This window comes from Engystomops pustulosus, chromosome 2 (assembly GCF_040894005.1).
Source record: "Engystomops pustulosus chromosome 2, aEngPut4.maternal, whole genome shotgun sequence".
NCBI classification, from domain to species: Eukaryota; Metazoa; Chordata; class Amphibia; order Anura; family Leptodactylidae; genus Engystomops; species Engystomops pustulosus.
The window spans coordinates 157,174,507-157,197,740 of NC_092412.1; the positions used below are offsets into that span (position 1 = coordinate 157,174,507).

Consider the following 23,234-nt stretch of genomic DNA (forward strand, 5'->3'; position numbering starts at 1 on the left):
ACAAATGCCAGAAGCCTCACAAACAAAATGGAGGAACTGGAACTCTTGATGTTGGAACGGAAATATGATATAGTGGGTATCAGCGAGACATGGCTGGACAGTAGCTATGACTGGGCTGTTACTATAGATGGTTATAGTCTTTTTAGAAAGGATCGTATAAATAAAAAAGGGGGAGGGGTTTGTTTATATGTGAATTCTTGCCTCAAGCCCGTCCTGCGAGATGACATCAGTAACGCAAATGTGGAGTCCCTATGGGTGGAGATAAGAGGAGGGAAAAATAAAAATAAAATATTACTAGGGGTTTGTTATAAGGCTCCAAATATAATGGAGGCAGCAGAGGAAATGCTGATAAGTGAAATGGATGCGGCTTCAAAGCATGGTGAAGTACTTATCATGGGGGACTTCAATTACCCAGATATTGACTGGGGGGCAGAAACCTGCAGGTCCTTCAAAGGCAGCAGGTTCTTGTCAACAACAAAAGACAATTACCTGTCGCAACTAGTCCTGGAGCCAACAAGAGGGGGGGCACTGCTGGACCTTATCCTTACCAACAGACCTGATAGGATATCAAAACTACAGGTTGGGGGGAACCTGGGGAATAGTGATCATAATATCATTGATTTTGTATTACGCTTTACTAAGAGCGTTAGTGAAGGGGCAACCAACACTCTAAACTTCAGGAGGGCAAATTTTCAGCAACTAAGGGAAGACCTTAAAGGCATAGACTGGGATAATGCTCTCAAGGACAAAAGCCCCCCCCAAAAATGGGACTTTTTCTCATATATTCTGAAAAAGTCCTGTGAGAAACACATACCTTATGGGAAAAAGCATAAAAGGAACAAGAAAAACCCTATGTGGCTAACTAGTCTTGTAAGGAAAGCAATAAGCGAGAAAGATAAAGCGTTTAAGGTGCTAAAACGTGAAGGTAGCGATGAGGCATTACTGGATTATAGAGAGAAAAATAAATCCTGTAAAAAGCAGATAAAGGCCGCAAAAATAGAGACTGAGAGAAATATTGCCAGGGAGAGCAAAAATAATCCCAAATTATTTTTCAAGTATATAAATGATAAGAAACTAAAAACAGAGAGTGTGGGTCCCCTTAGAAATAACATGGGGGTCATGGTGGAAGGAGACGAGGAAAGGGCCAATCTACTGAATGTCACCTTCTCAACTGTCTTTACCCAGGAAAATCCCCTGGTGGAAGACACAATGAGGAATAATGTTAATTCTTTTTATAATGTCAACAGTTTAACCCAGGAAGAGGTACGGCGCCGCCTCGCAACCACTAAGATAGATAAATCACCGGGGCCAGATGGCATACACCCCCGGGTTCTGCATGAATTATGTACGGTGATAGACAGACCGTTATTTTTAATATTTGAAGATTCACTGAGGACTGGTTATGTTCCACAGGAATGGCGCATAGCAAATGTGGTACCAATATACAAAAAAGGATCAAATAGCGATCCTGGAAACTACAGACCCGTAAGTCTAACTGCTGTGGTGGGGAAAATATTTGAGGGGTTTATTAGAGATGCTATCCTGGAGTATCTCACTGTGCACAACCTTATAACCCAGCGTCAGCATGGGTTTATGAGAGATCGGTCCTGTCAGACTAATCTGATTGGTTTCTACGAGGAGGTAAGTTCAAGACTGGATCTGGGGGACGCTGTGGATGTTGTATATCTGGACTTCTCAAAGGCATTTGACACCGTGCCACATAAAAGGTTGGTATATAAAATGAGACTGCTGGGAATAGGAGAAAATCTGTGTATCTGGGTAAGTAATTGGCTTAGTGATAGAAAACAGAGGGTGGTCATTAATGGCACATTCTCAGATTGGGTTGATGTTACCAGTGGAGTGCCACAGGGGTCAGTATTGGGGCCACTTCTTTTTAATATTTTTATTAATGACCTTGTAGTGGGTTTACACAGTCAAGTTTCAATATTTGCAGATGATACTAAGCTGTGTAAAGTAATAAATACTGAGGTCGATAGTTTAGCATTACAGAGGGATTTGTGGAAGCTTGAGGGATGGGCAGAGAAATGGTTGATGAGGTTTAATGTAGATAAATGTAAAGTTATGCACTTGGGCCATGGAAACAAAAAGTATAATTATGTTCTAAACGGTCAATTACTTAGTAAAACTGAAGCTGAAAAGGACTTGGGCGTATTGGTGGATGGTAAACTTAATTTTAGTGACCAGAGCCAGGCGGCTGCTGCTAAAGCAAATAAAATAATGGGATGTATCAAGAGAGGAATAGATTCTCATGATAAAGACATAGTTTTGCCCTTATACAAATCCCTGGTCAGACCACACATGGAATATTGTGTACAGTTTTGGGCACCAGTGTATAAAAAGGATATAGTAGAGCTGGAACGGGTGCAGAGGAGAGCAACCAGGATTATTAGGGGAATGGGGGGATTAGAATACACTGACAGATTACAAAATTTGGGATTATTCAGTTTAGAAAAAAGACGACTGAGGGGAGACCTCATTACAATGTACAAATACCTGAACGGACAGTACAAGGATCTCTCCAAAGATCTTTTTATACCTAGGCCTGTGACCAGGACAAGGGGGCATCCTCTACGCCTAGAGGAGAGGCGATTTTACCATCACCATAGACAAAGGTTCTTTACTGTAAGAGCAGTGAGACTGTGGAACTCTCTGCCGCAGGAGGTTGTTATGGCCGACTCTATGTACATGTTCAAGAGAGGCCTGGATGACTTTCTGGAGAGAAAAAATATCACGGGTTATGGGGATAAAACATTTATTTAATTCTTGAAGGTTGGACTTGATGGACTTGCGTCTCCTTCCAGCCTTATATACTATGATACTATGATACTATTGTCATGTTCAAGAAACCAGTCTGAGATGATTCCAGCTTTATGACATGGCGCATTATCCTGCTGAAAGTAGCCATCAGATGTTGGGTACATTGTGGTCATAAAGGGATGGACATGGTCAGCAACAATACTCAGGTAGGCTGTGGCATTGCAACAATGCTCAATTGGTACCAAGGGGCCCAAAGAGTGCCAAGAAAATATTCCCCACACCATGACACCACCACCACCAGCCTGAACCGTTGATACAAGGCAGGATGGATCCATGCTTTCATGTTGTTGATGCCAAATCCTGACCCTACCATCCGAATGTTGCAGCAGAAATCGAGACTCATCAGACCAGGCAACGTTTTTCCAATCTTCTACTGTCCAATTTCGATGAGCTTGTGCAAATTGTAGCCTCAGTTTCCTGTTCTTAACTGAAAGGAATGGCACCCGGTGTGGTCTTCTGCTGCTGTAGCCCATCTGCCTCAAAGTTCGACGTACTGTGCGTTCAGAGATGCTCTTCTGCCTTGGTTGTAACCGGTGGCGATTTGAGTCACTGTTGCCTTTCTATCAGCTTGAACCAGTCTGCCCATTCTCCTCTGACCTCTGGCATCAACAAGGCATTTCCGCCCAAAGAACTGCCGCTCAGTGGATGTTTTTTCTTTTTTGGACCATTCTCTGTAAACCCTAGAGATGGTTGTGCGTGAAAATCCCAGTAGATCAGCAGTTTCTGAAATACTCAGACCAGCCCTTCTGGCACCAACAACCATGCCACGTTCAAAGGCACTCAAATCACCTTTCTTCCCCATACTGATGCTCGGTTTGAACTGCAGGAGATTGTCTTGATCATGTCTACATGCCTAAATGCACTGAGTTGCCGCCATGTGATTGGCTGATTAGAAATTAAGTGTTAACGAGCAGTTGGACAGGTGTACCTAATAAAGTGGCCGGTGAGTGTATATATATATATATATATATATATATATATATATATGTACCTTTTTTTTAACTCAAAACTTGCATTAGTAATCGAGATTTCTAATAGACAGCACCCATAACTCAAAATGGCTAACACTAACCCCCTTATCATAACCTCAGTACCCGATGCCACTTGGGGTGCCGGGAAGAGCCGGGTACAATACAGTATCCTACCTATCTATAAAGGATTAGGTACTGGGGTGACTGCGTGCTGGTATTATTGGACTGTGATGGCCCAAAAACAGTGAGCACTCATGCACCAGTAATGTCAGGGTGCTGCTGTTATGTTGTAGCTGATTGGGAATGAAAAAAGAGGAGAACCCATGTCATTTTTTTTTCAATTATTTATAAATTTTTAAAAAAGGTGCAGGGCCCCCACTTTCCATAACCTACCAGATATAATACGGCAACAACACCCTGACATTACTTGAGCTATGACTGTTTCTGTCACCCCTGGTAATGGTGGGTGCGGGGGTAATGATAAGGGAGTTAGTGTTAGCCTTTTTTCCTGGCTTACACTAGGCACTGGTCTTAGTAATGGGTCCTGACTATTAGACATCACCATTACTAAGGCAAATTATGAGTTAAAAGAAACCTCACAATTTTTTAAGGAAATATATTTTATTAAAATAAAAACTCCCCAACACACCATTGTTAACCATTTTATTAAATAAATTATCCAGGTAACTGATGTAGCCCACCGAATCAGGTAAAGTATACAGCATCTATGGATCTGAAAAGCATCTCAATATAAAAGTTTAACAAAGAAAGTCTACATAAATAATGCTACTCTTGTTCTACTTTCGTTCAATAATCTGCTTTGGGTTTTTAGAGTTCACTGGTGTACATTCAAAAGTAGACCAATGAACACTAGTAACCCCTATATTTTTTGGCACATGGGAGCTCTGCTTTTCAGGACTCCCATGCACCATATTGCATGGACTCCTATATAGTTGGAGGGCATGGACTCCCTTCAGATGTGAAAGGGTCCCTACACTTGATCAGCCTGTGGGTCCCTGCACTTGATCAGTCCCACAGACCACACACCTTACACAGGACGGAATTCTTTGCATTATATCAAAATATGATGCAAGGACTTCTCGCGGCCTACCTGACTATGGTATTGGCACTGTATTAGCTGCAGATGAGAAGTCCTTGCATCATATTTTGATATAATGCAAGGCCTTCTGTCCTCTATAAGGTGTGCAGGGGGAGGGTGGGGCTTCTACACATCATTGGTAAACCCATAATGTAATTAACCCCTTCCCGACATTTGACGTAATAGTACTGCATCACGGGAGGTGCGTTCCCGCAAAATGCAGTACTATTACGTCAAACTTCTGGCCCCAGCTCCTGAACGGAGCCGGGCCAGAAGCTGCAGGTGTCTGCTATATGTTATAGCCGACACCTGCCTCTAACACCCGCGATCGGAGATTTCTCCGATCGCGGGTGTTAACCTCTAACACGCCGCGGTCGCGCTGACCGCGGCATGTCAGGGGCATTTAACAGGGAATCGGACCACCCCCCCCCCCCCCCCCCCGGGAGCTTACCAGTGGGGGGGGGGGGGGGGTGGCGCTGCTCAGTGTGTTACATTACACAGTGTAATACTACTGTATTACACTGTGTAATGTGGAGAAGAGCTTGAACGAGCGATCAGTGGATCGCTTGTTCAAGCTTACCTGTAAAAGTAAATTTAAAAAAGTTAAAAACATTAAATAAAAATATTTTTTAATAAAAAGAATTAATTAAATAAAGTTAAAGTCCCCTAAACACAAATATTCCCTATACACATGCAATAAAGTGAGGAAAAACACAAAATCGACACAAAATCCCACATATTTGGTATCGTCGCGTCCGTAACAATCCGTACAATAACTCAGAAACATTATTGGACCTGCTTGGTGAACTCCGTAAAAACAAAACCCGAAAAACACGCTAAAAATGTACATTTTTCATAAAATCTCTGCACAAAAATGTTCTAAAAAGTAATAAAAAAACAGTTATGTGCGCAAAAATGATACCACTGAAAAGAACAACTCAACACGCAAAAAATAAGCCCTAAACTAGCTCTGTCAACCCAAAAATATCAAAGTTACGTCTCCGAAAAGATGGCGATGCAAAAACAAAATTTGATTTCCTCTATATTAGTTTTTATCCAGTAAAATTGTAAAAATAAATGAAAAACTATATAAATGAGGTATCACCGTAATCATAGTGATCTGTAGAATAAAGATAATATAGTATTTTAAGTGTACGGTGTACGACCCCCAAAAAATACAAAAAGAAAGTAAACCAAAATTGACAATTTTCTTTTCCTCCATACATTCAATAGTTAATAAAATCTCAACAATAAGCTAATGACCCACTAAAATGAAGTATTTGTAAAGTGCATCTCATGTCGCAAAAAATAAGCCATTATATGTCCAAATTTCCAAAAAAATAAAGATTGTATAGCCAATAAAAAGTGACAATGCATAATCTGTTCTGAATTGCGCAGCTTCTCTTTGATGCCCTGGCGTGTGCCCATACAGCAGGTTACCACCACATATGGAGTATTATTATACACGGGAGGGATTGGGTATCAAATTTTGTGGAGTGTTTTGGTATTTTATCCACTGAGAATTTGTACATATTCATTTAGCCAAAAAAATTTCACTTACAAAATTGCATCTAATTTTGTTTTAACCCCTGTAAAACAATTAAAGGGTTAACAAACTTCATAAAAGTTGTTTTACGTACGTTGAGGGGTGTAGTTTCTATAATTGGGTAATTTATGGGGTATTACTTTTATTTAGGCCTCTCAAAGTGATTTGAAACCAGAGCACGTCCCTCAATAGCAGTATTTTGCGTTTTTTATGAAAATGTGAAAAATCGCACCTAAAGTTCAAAGCCCCATAACATCCTACAAAAATAAGAGTATGCATAAAAAACCACGGAGGCATAAAGAAGACATTCGGTGAATGTTAGTTATTAAGTTTTTTTTGCGGTTATGACTATGTATGGAAAAAGTTGAACATTTTGAAGTTCGAAAATCAAGAATTTTTCCACATTTTCACCAAATATCTGATTTTCTCATAAATAAATGCAAAACATAGAACCAAAATTTTTCAACTAACATGAAGTACAAAGTGTAACAAGAAAACAATTTCAAAATCACTTGGATATGTTAAAGCGTTCCGAAGTTATAACCACTTATAGTGACACAGGGCAGATTTGAAAAAATGGGCCGTGTCAGGAAAGTCAAAAGTGGCTTCAGCGTTAAGGGATTAAACAGCTGTGTAATTATAATTTTAAAAAAATGGGCAGGGGATGGAAGGAGGTGCTGTGGTCGGGGGGAGGGGGAATCTATCCAAAAGTTTGTTATTGGGCCCACCCATTGCTAGTTACGCCACCGGCCAAGCCTACGTGTTTAGAAAAAAGTTTAATCTACATGCTTTTATAAAGTCAAACCTCTACAAGGGCATATTTGACTAAGTCTGCCTTAAATATAGCATAACAGGTGGCTTAAAGGTAATGTACCACTTTGAAATTGACAATTTAAACTTAGCATACCTTGTTGTAGCTGACTACATGGTAATAAAGGATTTTTTTTTTGATTATTGATAAAACCTCCTATGCATGTTAAACAGCTTATAAATATGCAAGCCTCCTGAGTGCTGTATATGCTTCTGGCTCTCTGGAACTGAGGTACGGGAGCAAGTGGGAAGTATATACAGCACGCAGAAGGCATGCATAACTAGAAGCCCTAATTTGCAAAATTTGAAAAGCTTTTTTTGGTTTTATTGATAATCAACAGTAGTCAGCTACAACATGTAACCAGCATGTAGTCAACTACAACTAGGTAGGCATAGTTCCTTTAATATAATCAGGAGCAAATTAACGGGGTTGTCCACTTTCAGCAAATATTTCATAATGTTTGTGTAATGAAAAGTTATACAATTTTCCAATATACTTTTTGAATCAATTCCTGACCTTTCTCTGGATCTCCGCTTGCTATCCTACCATAGACTTCTGATTTACTTCTGGTGAATAGAAATCTGTCTATGGTCATGTGATGGACACGCAGGTGCACTAGCCAGTAGTATCACAGAGAGTAATTGGAGCCGGGTGATACTAATGGCCTGTGCACCTACGTGTCCATCACATCATCATGGACAGATTGGGGCACATTTACTTACCCGGTCCTGTCACGATCCTGCGGTGCGTTGTCCGACGAGGATTTGGGTCCGGTGCGATTCACTAAGGTCGTGTGTCCAATTGCCTGCAGGAGTCGCTTCCGCACTGAGGTCCGCCGGAGTTCACCTTCTTCTTCCTGGTGCATGTGAGTGTGTGATCTTGTGACACATTTTGTTTTTTAAATTCTGCGTTTCTTCCGAATCCGTCTGGGTTGTCCGGCGGCCACGCCTCCCGATTTCTGTCGTGTGAAAGGCGGCGCCGAAGTGCCACAATCCGATCAAGTGCGCCAAAAACACGGGCGATTCTGTGCAAAATGGCGCAAAATGGAAATATTCGGGAAAACCCGCCAGAATCGCGGTCCTTGGACCCTTAGTAAATGTGCCCCATTATATCCACTGGAAGCTTTCTGTAGAATGACATCAAGCAGAAATCGAGAAAACATCAAGCAGAAATTGAGAAAACTATGAGGAATTGATGCAAAAAGTATATTGGAAAATTATGTAACTTTTCATTACACAAATTATATCCAAAGTTCAGCCTGTCTGCTTCCCAATTAACAACTCCACTCAGAATGGCGTATTTTGCTGTCTGCTATGCCATAGATCTAGCCTGCTTTGGCATCATGTGATTGCATGCCACCATAGTGTGGGGGTCCCCTGATATCTGGAGCCCGAGCAATTGATGGCTTGTTTTCAGGGTAAATCCATCCCTGCATATAATACGTGTTTATTTTGCTATATAGCTATACCTTTCATCGGCTAGTTGACAGTTCTATACATAAATAGGGCACAAGGTTAAAAAAAAAGTTGGATTGTTACCTGCTAAATCTTTAGTGATTCACGTCAAAAACCTGTGATCCTTAAAGTCCCACCCTGCCCTGTTGTTCAAGTCATTCTAGTATAAAAGACGCACTTGCATTTGTTCTGCTAAAGGTTAAAGGAAACACCTCAGAATGTTCTCTCTTCTAGGCTCTATGGTGCTGCTGGCTATGCTATGGACTGCAGGTATGTAGCACAGTATCTAAGGTGAAGATTTTTTTCAGCCATTAGTTAAGCTAAGTCAAAAAGCAGAATTTGAAATAACTTTTGCCAGCATCATTATTTATTTTAGTCTTTCACAAAAAATTTTACATTAATATATTTAATATTTACTATGTTTCTTATGCTTTTGAGGCACAGAGACCCATTCATCAGGAATATATACATGTTTTGTGGTTATTTTTAGGTACAGCAGCACTTCTATAATACTTTTATGCATTTTTTGAGGTATTCAGTGATCATGACACTAAGGGGGACAGGTGTCATAGTTTTTTTTTGTCTTTGGGGTCTAATTGAGACATTTGGCAGCTCTTTTTTGTGCCTTATGTATGATCATGTCTTTTTTCATGTGATTTATGTTTGGTTATTTCAGTCCTGGCAGGATCAAAATTTGGCTTCTTTTTGAGACTTTTTGTTACAAATCTCTCAAATCCAGATGAACACAAGCCGTGTGACAGAGTTTGATGTAGGAGTGGACAATACTGTAGATTTGAGGCCGTGTCCTGCATTTTTAAGCACTCTAGTCCCACCCCAGGGAGATGAGGACTTACATGTTAACAGTAATGAAAGTAGGCAAATCACCTTTCCTCGGCCGTTGTAAAACGCAACCAAAACTTGTGACCTCACACTTAGAAGTAAGCAATAAATTTAAAACAAATGTAAATGAAAAAATGTATGAATTTAAAAAAAAAACAGGTTAATGTGGAAAATTTTAAACATCTAAAGCATGTGAAATAATTCCAATTTACATGCCCTGGACCAGGTGCAGATTTGCACCTAAAAAGTCACAAAAATAAGCAAAAAAAAGTGATACATAAGTGAAAAGTCGCATGGAACATCTGGAAAATAAAGATACATAAGGCACTGCACAAGGTGCCGAACAAGGTGTACTTGAAAAACAACAGCAAGTCAAAGTGAAAAGTCGCAAAAATGAGACAATTTAGCAGAGATAAAGATACATGTCCTCCTGAGTGCCTGTGCCTCAATGCTACGATGTACCTCCAGAAAATTGTAGATGGGCTGCTTTATTGTGTTCCATCAAGATGTGATACACACAGATTTTTTACTCATGCAGAATGTGACGTAATTAGAAAAAAATTGATTCCTAACCTGTTGCAACTGATTTACTGTATAATGTACAGACATTGTTTTTGTGGGTTCTGGCATATTCATAACAATTGTATGGGTAGCTTTAACAAACAGTATGGTCACCATTGTTTAGATGTATTATATGGCTGTCGCTTTTGTACGTAGGATAATTCTGAATTTCCAATTTCCCATGGCAATTAACTGATACATGTCAAAATGTATTTCAGTTTATGCATGTGAGAAACAATTGTGTATTTACTTTTCAATTGTAAATCTTTTCCATTTTCCTTTCTACAGAGGGTACATGCATCCCAGACTGTCTTGCAGATGAGGTGTGTAACAACTCCTCAGTTTGTGAAGCTAATAAAACATACTATGCAAGCTCGGGACTCAGTAAGTTAAAATATTAGATATCTACTGTAAGTGTAAAAGTCCAAAATTAAGGCTTACACTACATAGTAGTGAGTTTACCCTCATGTCACATTTTATCTTTTTAGCTCTGTATAATACAAGTTCTACAGTAACCTGTAAAGGTTCTAACATGACAATGTCAGTGGGAAAAAACTTGTTGGAGTTTCTAAATTATAATCCATCTGCCTCAACTCTGTCCCAGTACAACTGCACTGGAGCTCAACTGGACATATTAGGGGGGCAGCGCGTGTATTCATTGATTGTACAAACCACAAACGGAATCTGTGGAAATACAATGACGGTAAGTTTAGAAATATTAATCATAAGTCTTTATGGCTCATATGGAGCATGTTCTATAATATCCAGGCACCATGACTGTGGTAATCTTCCTATGTTTGTTATCGTGGCCTCCTTCCACATGTCTTCCTGCTCATTGTACAAGTGCTGAGGACACCACAGAGGCGCTAGGGTAGCCCCTCAGACTCATTTGCATAATTTGATATTTTTTTAACACCCTTTGTTTGATGTTTTTCTTTGTTTTCCTGTGCTTGCAGACAAACTCAACCCATGTAACATTTGCAAATATCATCAACATTCCTGGAAAGAACACCAATGGAATAGTAGCTGCAGGGAACATAAGCATCCAGTTCTCCTGCTCCTACAATATAACCATGCAGACTTCATTATATACAGTGATCAAACCAGTTATGACGTATGTATATCTACATGAATAAATATAAAGAAGTTACAGGGGGAGATTTATCAATCTGTCCACGCCAGAATTCTGAAGTAATTTGCACCTGAAATACCTAGCGCCACATATTTTACTATTCTTAGACAATTTTCAGGTGGTTTTCTGACTCAAATGAAAACGTCATGGCCTATGGAGAAGGGTTGTGACTTCAACGCAAATCTGCAAGCCTGTAAAATTAAGTCTGTGCTGCAACTAATAGGAGGTGAAATATACGACTATACCAGGTTATTCATCCAGCATCAGACACAATGATTAATCTGTCTAGTTCTACTCTGCACTGGTCTAATAACCGACACATTAAAACATCTCTCCCATAGAGTCTAATAGGAAAATGCATTGAGTGAAGCAGCTTTATGTTTATATGCTTATGTATTTATACATACACTTTCTCTAACAGCACACAGAATCTGAACTCAGGTGGCATTGCGGGCGATACTGGCACTACACTTGCAGCCTATACGAGCCCGACATACACTCAGCCCATGCAACAGACACAGCAGCAAGACCTACCAATAGGATCAACTCTTTATTTTGGGATGAGCACACAGTTTTTTGATCCTGCTTTTGTTCTGCGAGTAGATCAATGCTTTGCTACACCTACTGTTGATGGCACTGGTTCGATTAAAGTAACACTGATTCAAGGCGGGTAAGTAATTGGTTTATATCAGGGCAGTTTCAAGGTACTTTGTTGTACAGGGCGAATCTAAAAAAAATGTCCTCCCCTCACCAAGGTTATTAAATGCATTTGTATATGGATTATAGTGTATGCAGCACTATCCCACTAAGTTAGTTAAGACACTCACCCCAATATATAGGTATCCAGATCACAGCCCCCAAGCATGTAGGTGGCCAAGCACACTGACCTCAGTCTACAAGTAGGCCAGCACACTGGCCCCAGTATATAGGTTGCCCAGGTCACTGCCTCCCAGTATATAGGTAGCCAAGCACACTGAGAAGGTGAGTACTGAGTCTATTTTTTATGTGGGGGCAGTGTATGAAAGCTGGTGGCCCCCGTTTGCTTCAATGGGTGGGCGCCTGGGTAGTCACTCATCTAGTCCAGTGGAAGAAATGGGTCTGGTTTATATATGCGATGACAATTCATAAAAATAATAAGAACCTGACTTCCCGATTTTTCAAATAGTCACACTTTGATGAGATAAAGCTAACTAGTCATTTTTCCACAGTTCTCAATCAGAATGGCATAAGAAAAGAAACTCACCATCCTTGATTTGCCAGTCCTGTATATGATGCTGCTTTGGTGCCCACTGCTCTCTGCAACATGTTCTTGGTGTTTATTTTTAAGAGAGAAAATGGTCAATCAGCAAGTGGTAACCCACCCTAGCCATTGATAGTCTGAGCTTCACTTGATGAACAGAACCGCAAAGTAGAGAGCAGTGGTTACACACCAAGCAGTGTCAGAATGGGACTGACAGTGGAGCACAAAGCCCTAGGCAAATGTCCCAGAGCTTTCTGATAGATTCGGGGGAAGAGGGTCGAAAAGCTGGGAGAGGGTTTGGATCATACGCACATGATGCACCAACGTATGATACATCGCCCCTCCATAATGTTTCACACATATATATATATATATATATATATATATATAGATATAACAACTTATTATTATTCATTTATTATTTTAATGTTATAATTTAGCAAAAATAAACAAAAATAGGCAAGTACTTTTTCGTACCACTTTATTTTCTTATGCCAGGTCGATCATTAAAGAGGTCCTTTCACCACCTCACCCATGTGTAAACTAATATGCCATTCTGTATTGGCTACTACACAGATTTTATTCTGTAACCTCCACTGTTAGAAAAACTAAAGCCTCCATCAGCCCTTATATCAAACCATTATAATCTGGTGTTCTTTTAGGGGGAGGCATGTATTTTAAAAATGTTCTCTGATACTGCCCAATCAGCGGGAGGCAATGTCAGAGAAGCTACTGTGAAGTACACATTGTGATCTCTCTATGCTTATCTAGATGCTTTGTTCACACGTTGGGGGGGGGGGGGTGCCTTTATCAATTGTCGTGCAGGGTACGTGTTTTTGGTGTAAGAATCGCACAGTAGTTTACACTGGGATATTATATTTTAGCGTAAACAATTCATGAATTGGCGAATGACCAAAAATGGTCTGAACTAACAGCACATCCATGAAGGTTCAGCGTGCACCAAAAAAAAGTGTAGAAGCACAGGAAAGGGGTCAAATTGTAAAAGCTGCGCCCTAATTGTGTGCCTCCCCCCCCCCAAAAAAAAAGGTGCAACAAGGAAAAAAAAAAATCTGTTGGAAAATCAATGATAATTGCCCCCATTGTGTTTACTAATAGTTAACATTGCATTTACACCACATTTATATAAGCACAATGTTACGTAATTTGAGATGCAAATGTGATGTGGATGTAAATGCGATGAAAGCACAAACAAAGGGGGTCATTTACTAAGGGCCCGATTTGCGGTTTCCCGACGTGTTACCTGAATATTTCCGATTTACACCGCTTTCCCCTGAATTGCCCCGGGATTTTGGCGCACACGATCGGATTGGGGCGCATCGGCGCCGGCATGCAGGCAACGGAAATCGGGGGGCGTGGCAAAACGAAAACCCGACGGATTTGGAAAAACCGCCGCATTTTTTTTTAAAAGATGTGTCGCGAAAATTGCACTTACCTTCACTCGGCCCAGCTCGGTGTATTCCAGTGCCTTCCGATGCTCTTCAGCACAGCAGCGACACCTGGTGGACGGCAGAGGAACTACCTTAATAAATCCCGGCCGGACCCCAATCCAGCGCAGAGAACGTGCCGCTGGATCGCGAATGGACCGAGTAAATCTGCCCCAAAATGTTAACAAAATGTCATTGTACGGCCATGTAAATGTCACGCTAGCTCAAATTCAATGGTTTTCAAAGTTTAAAGATGAGGAAGTATTCCAGCACTCGCAATGTCTTCTAAAATCACAGCATTTTACTTTTCCATGCTAAAAACATACAGCCATAACTTGTGTGACCACCAGTACACGATCTACGCGTTTCGGACTAAATTATTCAGTCCTTAGTCATGATCTACGTGTAACCACCAAAAGCCATACTATAAAGGGAACATGACCAGGTGTAACAGCATACGGATAATTAGCACATGCGCAATGGATAAAGATTAAGCTACACGGTTACATATAACATTCTCTATGTGGAAAACTCAGTACATCTGCAAGTCATCCGCCTGTAATATTGTATGAACCAGATAAATTGTACAATTATATAAAGAGTCAATATTACAGGCGAGTAGTGCCTGGTCCCAGATATGTCACACTGCTCTTTGTACAGAAGCAATTCAGCAAGTGAGGGCAGGGCTGGCACCAGCACTGGGGGGCCCACATAAGGCAGTACATAAGGAACCCATGGGGATGGTCAATCTGATGGTAGATGTTTTTTAAATTTAGTTGGAATACCTTGATTGTTCATGTTTTATGTCTTCTGAATTTTTGGAACAGTTGTTCAACTAGTAATGGACCATATATCCAAGTGGTTGAGAATGGAGTATCCAAAGAAGTCAGATTCAGTATTACATCCTTTGCATTCCAAGGCTTTGATAGTGTCTACATATTTTGTGATGCTCGTCTATGTAACAATGCATCTGGCAGCTGTTCCAAGGTAAGTGATCGTTGGACCTTGATGTAAATCCAATGATCTTCCTTGTCACATAACAACCTTCCTTTCAATTTCTTACTACATTCTTTACATTTGTGTTACTTCATTCTTGCAGTGTTCATCATCTCGAGATGCATCACTGGACAGTACACAATTTACTCTGGGTCCTTTCACATTCCTAGGTAAGTGAATTATTTTATACACTTGTATTAATGTACATTTAAGAGGGAAATAACATTAACAATCAAGTAGACAATGTGATTAAAAAGGAGAAAGACTGTGGAACTTTTCTTCCAGCTACTAGCATATAGTCAGGATTCAGCGGTAGTGGATCTTCAGTACCACCGCGAACGATGGCGTAAGCTGACACCTTGAAGCGGAATCTAAGTGGCACCTGGATTTAAACAGAGCCTGTGGCAAAGCGGGCTGGTCCTGCTGCAGCGGAATACCAACAGGTCGCTCCACAGATGCAACTTTCCTCGCAGTGATGGCCAAGGCGAAGAACTGAATCGTAGAGCAGATATGTGGTTGTGGACAGGCAGGAGGTCAGGACAGGCATCACTGGATCAGAGTCAGGGACGTAGCAATAGGTCACAATGAGAATCACACAGGCAGAATGGAAACGCGGCATAGAGCACAAAGGCAAGAAGAGGCCGGCTATTTATAGAAAAAGGAAGGACCAGCACCAACTAGCGGCATGCTGGCCCTTTAAGTCGCAGGAAGCCTCCGTGCCTTAGGAGGTGGGGACGTGTGTACTGGACCACAGGAGACAACACTAGAACGTGGTCAGGTAAGTCCGCCTGCCACAGCCGAGCTGGGGGACATGAAGCTGCACGGATGCACCTGCAACCCAAAACATGGGTCGCAAGAGCCCCTGTGACCTGTATCCACCTGGCCAAATTTCTTATTGCAGTTCAGTTCTATAGAAGTGAAAGAGGCTCAATTGCAATTATTACATTGTGTTAAAGTTACCAGTGGGGTGCCACATGGATCTGTATTATGCCCATTTTTTTTCTATTTCTATTAATAAGAGTTTAACTTTAAAATTTTGATATTTGCAGATCAAACTTAGATGTGTAAAGTAATTATCACAACAAAGAATATTACAAGTGTTTTTTTTTTTTTGGAAGCTGACCTAGACTGATAAATGGTTAATGAAGTTTAATGTAAGGTTATGGAATAAGCCATTTGGAGCAGGTGGGGGCAACTGTCCCCTTCACCTGCTCCAACTTATACTAAGAATCAATTATAATTGAATATATTCTATTGAAAATCAACATAATTGTAACAGAATCAATGTTTTTAATAACAGAAGCCTTGTACTGGGGACAAAGAAATACAGTACCATTACCAAGCTCAGTATACACCAATACAGCACCAGAACAGGGCTCTTTACAGAATCCCAATCTGGTTCCATATAAAAATACATCACAAGTACAACGTTCAGTACATTCACAGATACAGTGCCACAAAAGTTTTTATAAATTTGATGTCATTAAAACTTTAGAATATATACTGTTTCCCCAATTAATCAACATATATATATATATATATATATATATATATATATATATATATATATATAAAATCCTGCATATATGCAAATTAATTAGGGACACTGTATATAACATTACCAAACAACCCTTTTTACTAAATTTGGGATTATTCGGTTTAGGAAAAAAACTGCTGAATATTGAGCATACACAATACACAAATATCTGAATGTACAGAGCTCTTTTTATACCTAGACCTGTGACCAAAACAAGGGGAAACCTCTAAACCGAGATGAGAGGCTTTTCTACCATGGCCAAAAAAAAGATCTTGTTATGTCTGATACTTTGAAAATATTTGAGAGAGGCCCGGATGCAACAATATCATAGGTTATGGAAACAAATGTTTGATCCACGGAGATATTCTTATTGCCATATTTGGGGTCGGAAAATGAATTTTTCCCTATTATTGACAAACTGGGATTAGCCTCATAGGAGGTTTTTTGCCTTCTCTAGATTAACAAAATAGGATTACAGGCAGTCCCCGGGTTACATACAAGATAGGGTCTGCAGGTTTGTTCTTAAGTTGAATTTGTATGTAAGTCGGAACTATATATTTTATCATTGTAATCCCAGCCAGAACTTTTTTGGTCTCTGTAACAATCGGATTTTAAAAATGTTGGGTTGTCATAAGAACCAGGATTAACACTAAAGCTTCATTACATACACCTTTAATAACTGTTACAGGTGATCATTGTAGCCTAGGACTAAAGCACAATAAATTACCAATATCCAGAGGTCCGTTTGTAACAAGGGGTCGTATGTAAGTCGGGTGTTCTTAAGTAGGGGACCGCCTGTATAGGTTAGACTTGATGGTCTTTTTGATGTGTTTTTTTCAACTTTATCTCTAGATAATACAGAATATTCAAGCAGCAGTCGAACAGGTAAGATTTAGGGGCAGATTTACTTTCCTGGCCCATTCGCGATCCAGCGGCGCATTCTCTGCGGTGGAGTCGGGTCCGGCCGGGATTCACTAAGGTAGTTCCTCCGCCGTCCACCAGGTAGCGCTGCTGCGCTGAAGTTCCCCGAGGTCCGCTGGAATGCCCTGAAATTTACCGGCCTATACCTGGTGAAGGTAAGTGCAATTTTCGTGACACATTTTTTTTTTTTAAATGCGGCGGTTTTTCCGAATCCGTCGGGTTTTCATTCGACCACGCCCCCCGATTTCCATCGCGATGCGCCAAAATCCGATCGCGTGTACCAAAATCCTGTGGCAATACAGGGAAAATCGGCGCAAATATTCGGGTAACACGTCGGGAAACCGCTAATCGGGCCCTTAGTAAATGACCCCCATTCTGTAAATTGACATAATATATTGTATATGATTGCATGCATATTTTAGTTTGAAAGTACAGCATGAGCAAAGCCTAATGACAAAACAAGTAACATCACCCACTTAGTAGTAATTTCTATAAAATCATCAGAAATCAAGACTAATACTTCACTTTACTCACAGTTCATGTTAACTTCACTTGAGGATTTTTCAATCCTCCCAAATGACCCTCTGTTGATTCTGTTTTCTCCCAAAAGTACTAACTTCTGACCCCAAATCTCTGTCCACTTCATGAGGTGATGCTATTTGGACCTTAAATCACTGTTTGGGTAGTCATGTGTTAAGCGTAGAGGCTTGTGTGAAACAGCGACTCTTTCACACAATTAAGGCTCCTTTCACACTACGTATGCTCGTCTGGGAATAGCCAGGGCGAGCATACGGCAGCGCAGCTCACCCCTCCACTCCTCATAATGAAGCGCCATAATGAAGCTTCATACCTCCGTATATATACTGCGGAATATTTGTGGCCAAAGCCTTACAATGATTGAACTCATGATCATTATTCTCAGAATAAATGGAAAATCTCAGAGGTTTGACTAGTGAATGCTGAAACCTGTTATTTACAGTTTCTACTTAATACATAGTAAAATGTATTTGTAAGGGACTAATATAAAGGTACACTGGTGGAGTATAATTGACAAAACAGCTTTCATTAACAAGACTTTATTTTCAGGTTTCTCTGTTACTTTGCTGTTTGGCAGTCTTTTGTGTCTTTGGATACACCTTAAAACAGAAATCATATGAAGATAAAATTGTGATCACAATGGAATACAAGTACCTCAGCCTTGTCCTGGAACCAACTACTAATCATCAAAATAAGGGATTTCAGCTAAGCATACTGTGTCAGCTCCATAAAATTGCCTTTTTCTGCAATCCAATAAAAATGTTATCCATCGTGTTATTAGTTGTAGCGGACTATAATTCAAACAAGAAGCAATAGAGCTAATATGCATTACTAACAAAGTTTGTATTTAATAAACCCAAATTAAATTTATAACTTCCTCAACATCACAATGGAAATGTACATTATCATTAGAGCATTGATTTCTGATGAAATGTAGTAATAGCAGGACTAAAAGTAAGACACTAGCCTTTCTACTTCAGTGTATGCATCTGCAATATTGAGCCAGTGGAAGGCCTCTTAGACAGAACCTTTATATTGGTGCCAGAATTTTGAATGAGAAATCTTTAGGCAAACAGTGTAGTATAGGTACTATAGTATATCAGTAAATTATAGATAGTATAGCTGGAATCTATGGTACCAAATATTTATATATGAACTCAAAATTCTTATCTGCTCTTATAAAATACACTTCTACAAAAAAAACACTTGTACAATAGCACATTTCTCATACAGTATAGTTCTCACAACACCTCAAAAAAGCATTACCAATGCCAATGGGCAAAGGTAAATCTAGTCTGGCATGCCGTAGGGGGCCATTTAGAATGGGCTTAAAGGGGTTTGCCCATTAAAGAAAGTTCTCAAATTCTAACCCCCTCATGATGTTTACATAATAAAATGTTTTACCTCCATACTTTAAGATTTTACTCAGTTTTATTGCTGTTTTAGCTCCAATAACTCAGTGATGGTCAGTGTAATATTCCAGAGTGTGGGATCCCTGTGTGCTGAAAAGCTGGTTACATTATCGGGGTACTTTTTTTAGGTGGTGGTGAGATCCATGAGATGCATATAACACACAATGAAACTCTCCAACTCTGCTACATCTGAGCTATAACAAACAGAGTCAGCACTGCTAACTCAGCTATATCACACACACAGTCAGCTCTGCTGTGCCTCCTTCCCTTGATATAAAAATCTTATCTTGCTGGTAGCTTGTATATTTACTCTCCTCACACTGTTGCTTGCCGACATGAAGTGTGAAGAGTCTGTGTATGTGTGTGAGCTCTTCTTGGAATGCAGGGAGGAGTGGTGCAGAGACACTAAAGTGTGAGACAGGAGAATCTATTTATGAGAAGAATCTGCTGGAAATTTGTTAGTAAGTAATGTCTTATTTTGTTATCCTGAGTATATTTAAGAATCTTGTCTTCGTGGCAATACCCATTTAATGAAATAAAACCCTTTTAAAGGGGTTTTCAAGGCAAAGTATATTAATGGCTTATCTGCCCAATAGGTCAATTATACAAGTGTGTAGGGTTGCTGTATCCAATACCTCTACCCATTAGCTGTGAAAAGAGTAAGCCTGTATGTCCATTACACAATTAACAAGGCTGTCTGATTGGACTATATCCAATGTGTAGCAGATGCTGCCGGCAGCACTGCAAACAGCTGATGGGTGATACCCCAATGATCCCATATGAATGGGATATATATGTTATTATAAAAATTCACTTTTTCATAGAATGCCCATAGAATATGACAGAAAGTGGTAGTCTTTAAGGTGCTCAATTGTGCAAGTATGTCTACTCCTATTTTATGCATACTATATATATAATATCAATATTATCATATATAATATCACTTGAAAAAAAGATTACACTCAATTCTAGTTATATTAAAACTACAACCATCACAATCTGTTTTCCTATATATACTAAATATTTATATATACATAACAATGTGTAATTGATGGAATATTTGTATATTTTATTGGATTTTTATTTTTTTGTTGTTTTTTAACCAATCTAAATATTATGTGGGTTCTTTGTCACCAGTCTCTGAGGTTCACGGACCCTTAACAAAGCTGTAAATTTTTTAATCTGTTTCCAGAACATCCAAAACACTTGTTAGTCACATGAAGCAATATAGATTCCTACAAGAGTTTTTTTTGTAATATATTCTGATCTTTTATCCTGGCTATGGATCTTCATTGTGATTCCTTGTTTTATTAAACTGTTGTGTAAATCTTGACCATCTGCCTGTTTACTGACTATGAACATAAATATTCTCCCCTGTCCTCAGCATGTATCTGAGGACAGGGCATTGCTTGAGTGCTAGAGTTTAGTGTTGTTCTCTAGCCCCTACACAGCTATCACTTACCATGGACCACTTCAATAGAGGTTGTGGTTCCCAGGTTTCAGTACCATGGTTAAAGATGAAACACAGAAATGATCCACAGCCAGCTTGGTTAGGAGGGTTTCTCACTCATTGGGGCAGATTTATCAAGCTGTCTGAAAGTCAGAATATTTCTAGTTGCCCATGGCAACCAATCACAGCTCAGCTTTCATTTTACCAGTGCTCATGAATATTTTAAAGGGGAGCTGTGATTGGATGCCATGGGCAACTAGAAATATTCTGACTTTCAGACAGCTTGATAAATCTGCCCCATTTTGTTTGATTAAAGCGTACCCTGAGAGCATTTGACAACAATTCCAATGATACCTATGTCATGCTGCTGGATTCTTCTTAGCTCGATATTCAGTCTCATATATCTATACGCCCTTCTTATAAAATTATATTCAGCCTCTCCTGAAGTTGACATAGATTCCTGGTTCTGACATAAGTTAAGAGCACTGAGGCCAGAATAGCTTCCCCCACTTCCCATAAGGGTGAGCTCTCCTCTTTACTCATCTAGTAGCCCAAACATTCAAGACACAGAATATCAGCTGAATCATCACCTGTACAGCCCTGGAGAGGCGAGGTGGGCCATGAGCTGCCTATGTGGAGCTGCTCCCGCAGTCTCCGTTGGTCACTTGGGCTGTCAGCTCGGTGCATGATGGCCACCTCCCACGTGGAGCTTTTAGGGCATTACCCAGATTCCATAGACTGCCTGAACATAAGACTCACAGGTAGGGAAACTGCAGGTCTATATGGCGAGGGAGGCCACGGCTCTTTGGCCTGGAAGTTACACTGACCCAGACAGTCGACCATGAGGGACCTCCCACCTCATAAAAAATGGACAACAAGCATCCACATGGGCAACACTGGGCAACATTAGAGAACTAATGAGGTGCGATAGAGCGCCGGAACCTGGCAGCACACAGCACCTGGTACAGTCAATCGAGAGGTAAGTCCCGGTACCAACAAAAAAAAACAGTTTACCTCATCGTCCGCGGTGGTCCAGTGGGTCCACTATCTCTGGAGCCTGAAAGGGTATTCCCATTTCAGCAAGTAATTGATATTGTTTGAATGGTGAAAAGTTATACATATTTCCAATGTACTTTCTGAATCAATTCCTCAGGGTTTTCTAAATCTCTGCTTGCTGTCCTTCTATAGAAAACTGCATTGTTTATTTCCAGTGGACAGAAATCTGACCATGGTCACACAGGTGCGTGGCTCGTTATATAACACAGAAAGTAATTACAGCTGTGTGTTATAACGAGTCGTGCACTTGTGTGACCATGGTCAGATTTCTGTCCACTGGAAATAAACCTAGAAGCTTTCTATAAGAGAACAGCCAGCAGAGATACAGAAAACTGTGAGGAATTCATATAGAAATTATATTGGAAAATTGTATTATTTTTCATAATACAAACAATAACATTAATTTGCTGAAGTGGGAATACCCCTTTAAGTACAAGCGTTAACTAGAATTGCATAGTAGCAGTTTGTATATTAATTTGTCTTTGTATTTAGGTAAATATGTAAGTAGCATCTCTAAGCAAGCATCAAACGTAAAATAGTTCATAAATCTTGTCATAGATATTGTCTGTTTCTACTGTTTTTGACTGTAATCACATCTAACAGTATTGTCTGTATATAACTTAGCTCTAACTGTATGCAATGTTAGACCTTAGCACTATGCACTTGTATTCTATTGTACTGTATTGTATTGTACAACACTGAATGCCCCAGCCTGCCATATTTACTTTAGCATCCACCTGACACGTCTGACCTGGCAGAGACTCCCAGATATTCCCCCACAGCATTCATGAAGGGATGTATCATACAATATCTCCCACTGCCAAAAATTGGATTTTTCCACAAACCTGGTGATACTTTTTGCACAATTCTGCTTGCAGATCTAGCTGGATACTGGATAATATCAAATACCATAATTATGTTACAGAAGTGCCATCTAGTGGATCGATAAGTAAAGGCAATGCAATTCTTCGTTACACCGGACAGTTCAATGGATTTACAAAGCAGCAAAGATTTTCTCTTGAAACCAACTATTAATTAATTAATATAATAAATATCGCGCATGTGCGGCATGACGTAGCACGCCGCGTTCACGGAGTTCCCGCTCCTCCCCTCGTGCTGACGCCGGTGCCATGTGCGGACGCTCAGCCGCTGGACCCTGGATCGGAGGGTCTGGGCCCTGACGGACGCCCGATATCCGCTTCCCATAACCTCTCTCTGGAGCCTAGTCGGTTTTCAGCAGACCGCGGAGAGTTTGGAGAACCCCCCGAGATGTATCCCAGTTGTGAAGCCTGAGGTGGGAGGATAGCCACGGAGGTCACGGTTGGAGGAGATTGCCGTTGTTGGAGGACCAGTTTGGAGCTGACCCCGGACTTTCTGCCGGGAAGACG

The 23,234-nt window shown here is 40.3% G+C and overlaps 1 protein-coding gene across 1 annotated transcript; it reads left to right on the forward strand.

Moving 5' to 3' along the window:
* The first annotated feature begins 8,890 nt into the window (after positions 1-8,890).
* LOC140118780 (uromodulin-like) lies at positions 8,891-20,655 on the forward strand. Its single transcript, XM_072137098.1, has 9 exons — positions 8,891-8,989; positions 10,409-10,504; positions 10,609-10,823; positions 11,077-11,234; positions 11,674-11,922; positions 14,765-14,924; positions 15,037-15,103; positions 17,323-17,355; positions 18,478-20,655. The coding sequence occupies exons 1-9, from the start codon at positions 8,938-8,940 to the stop codon at positions 18,546-18,548; spliced, it is 1,101 nt and encodes a 366-aa protein (XP_071993199.1). The 5' UTR covers positions 8,891-8,937; the 3' UTR covers positions 18,549-20,655.
* Positions 20,656-23,234: the final 2,579 nt, after the last annotated feature.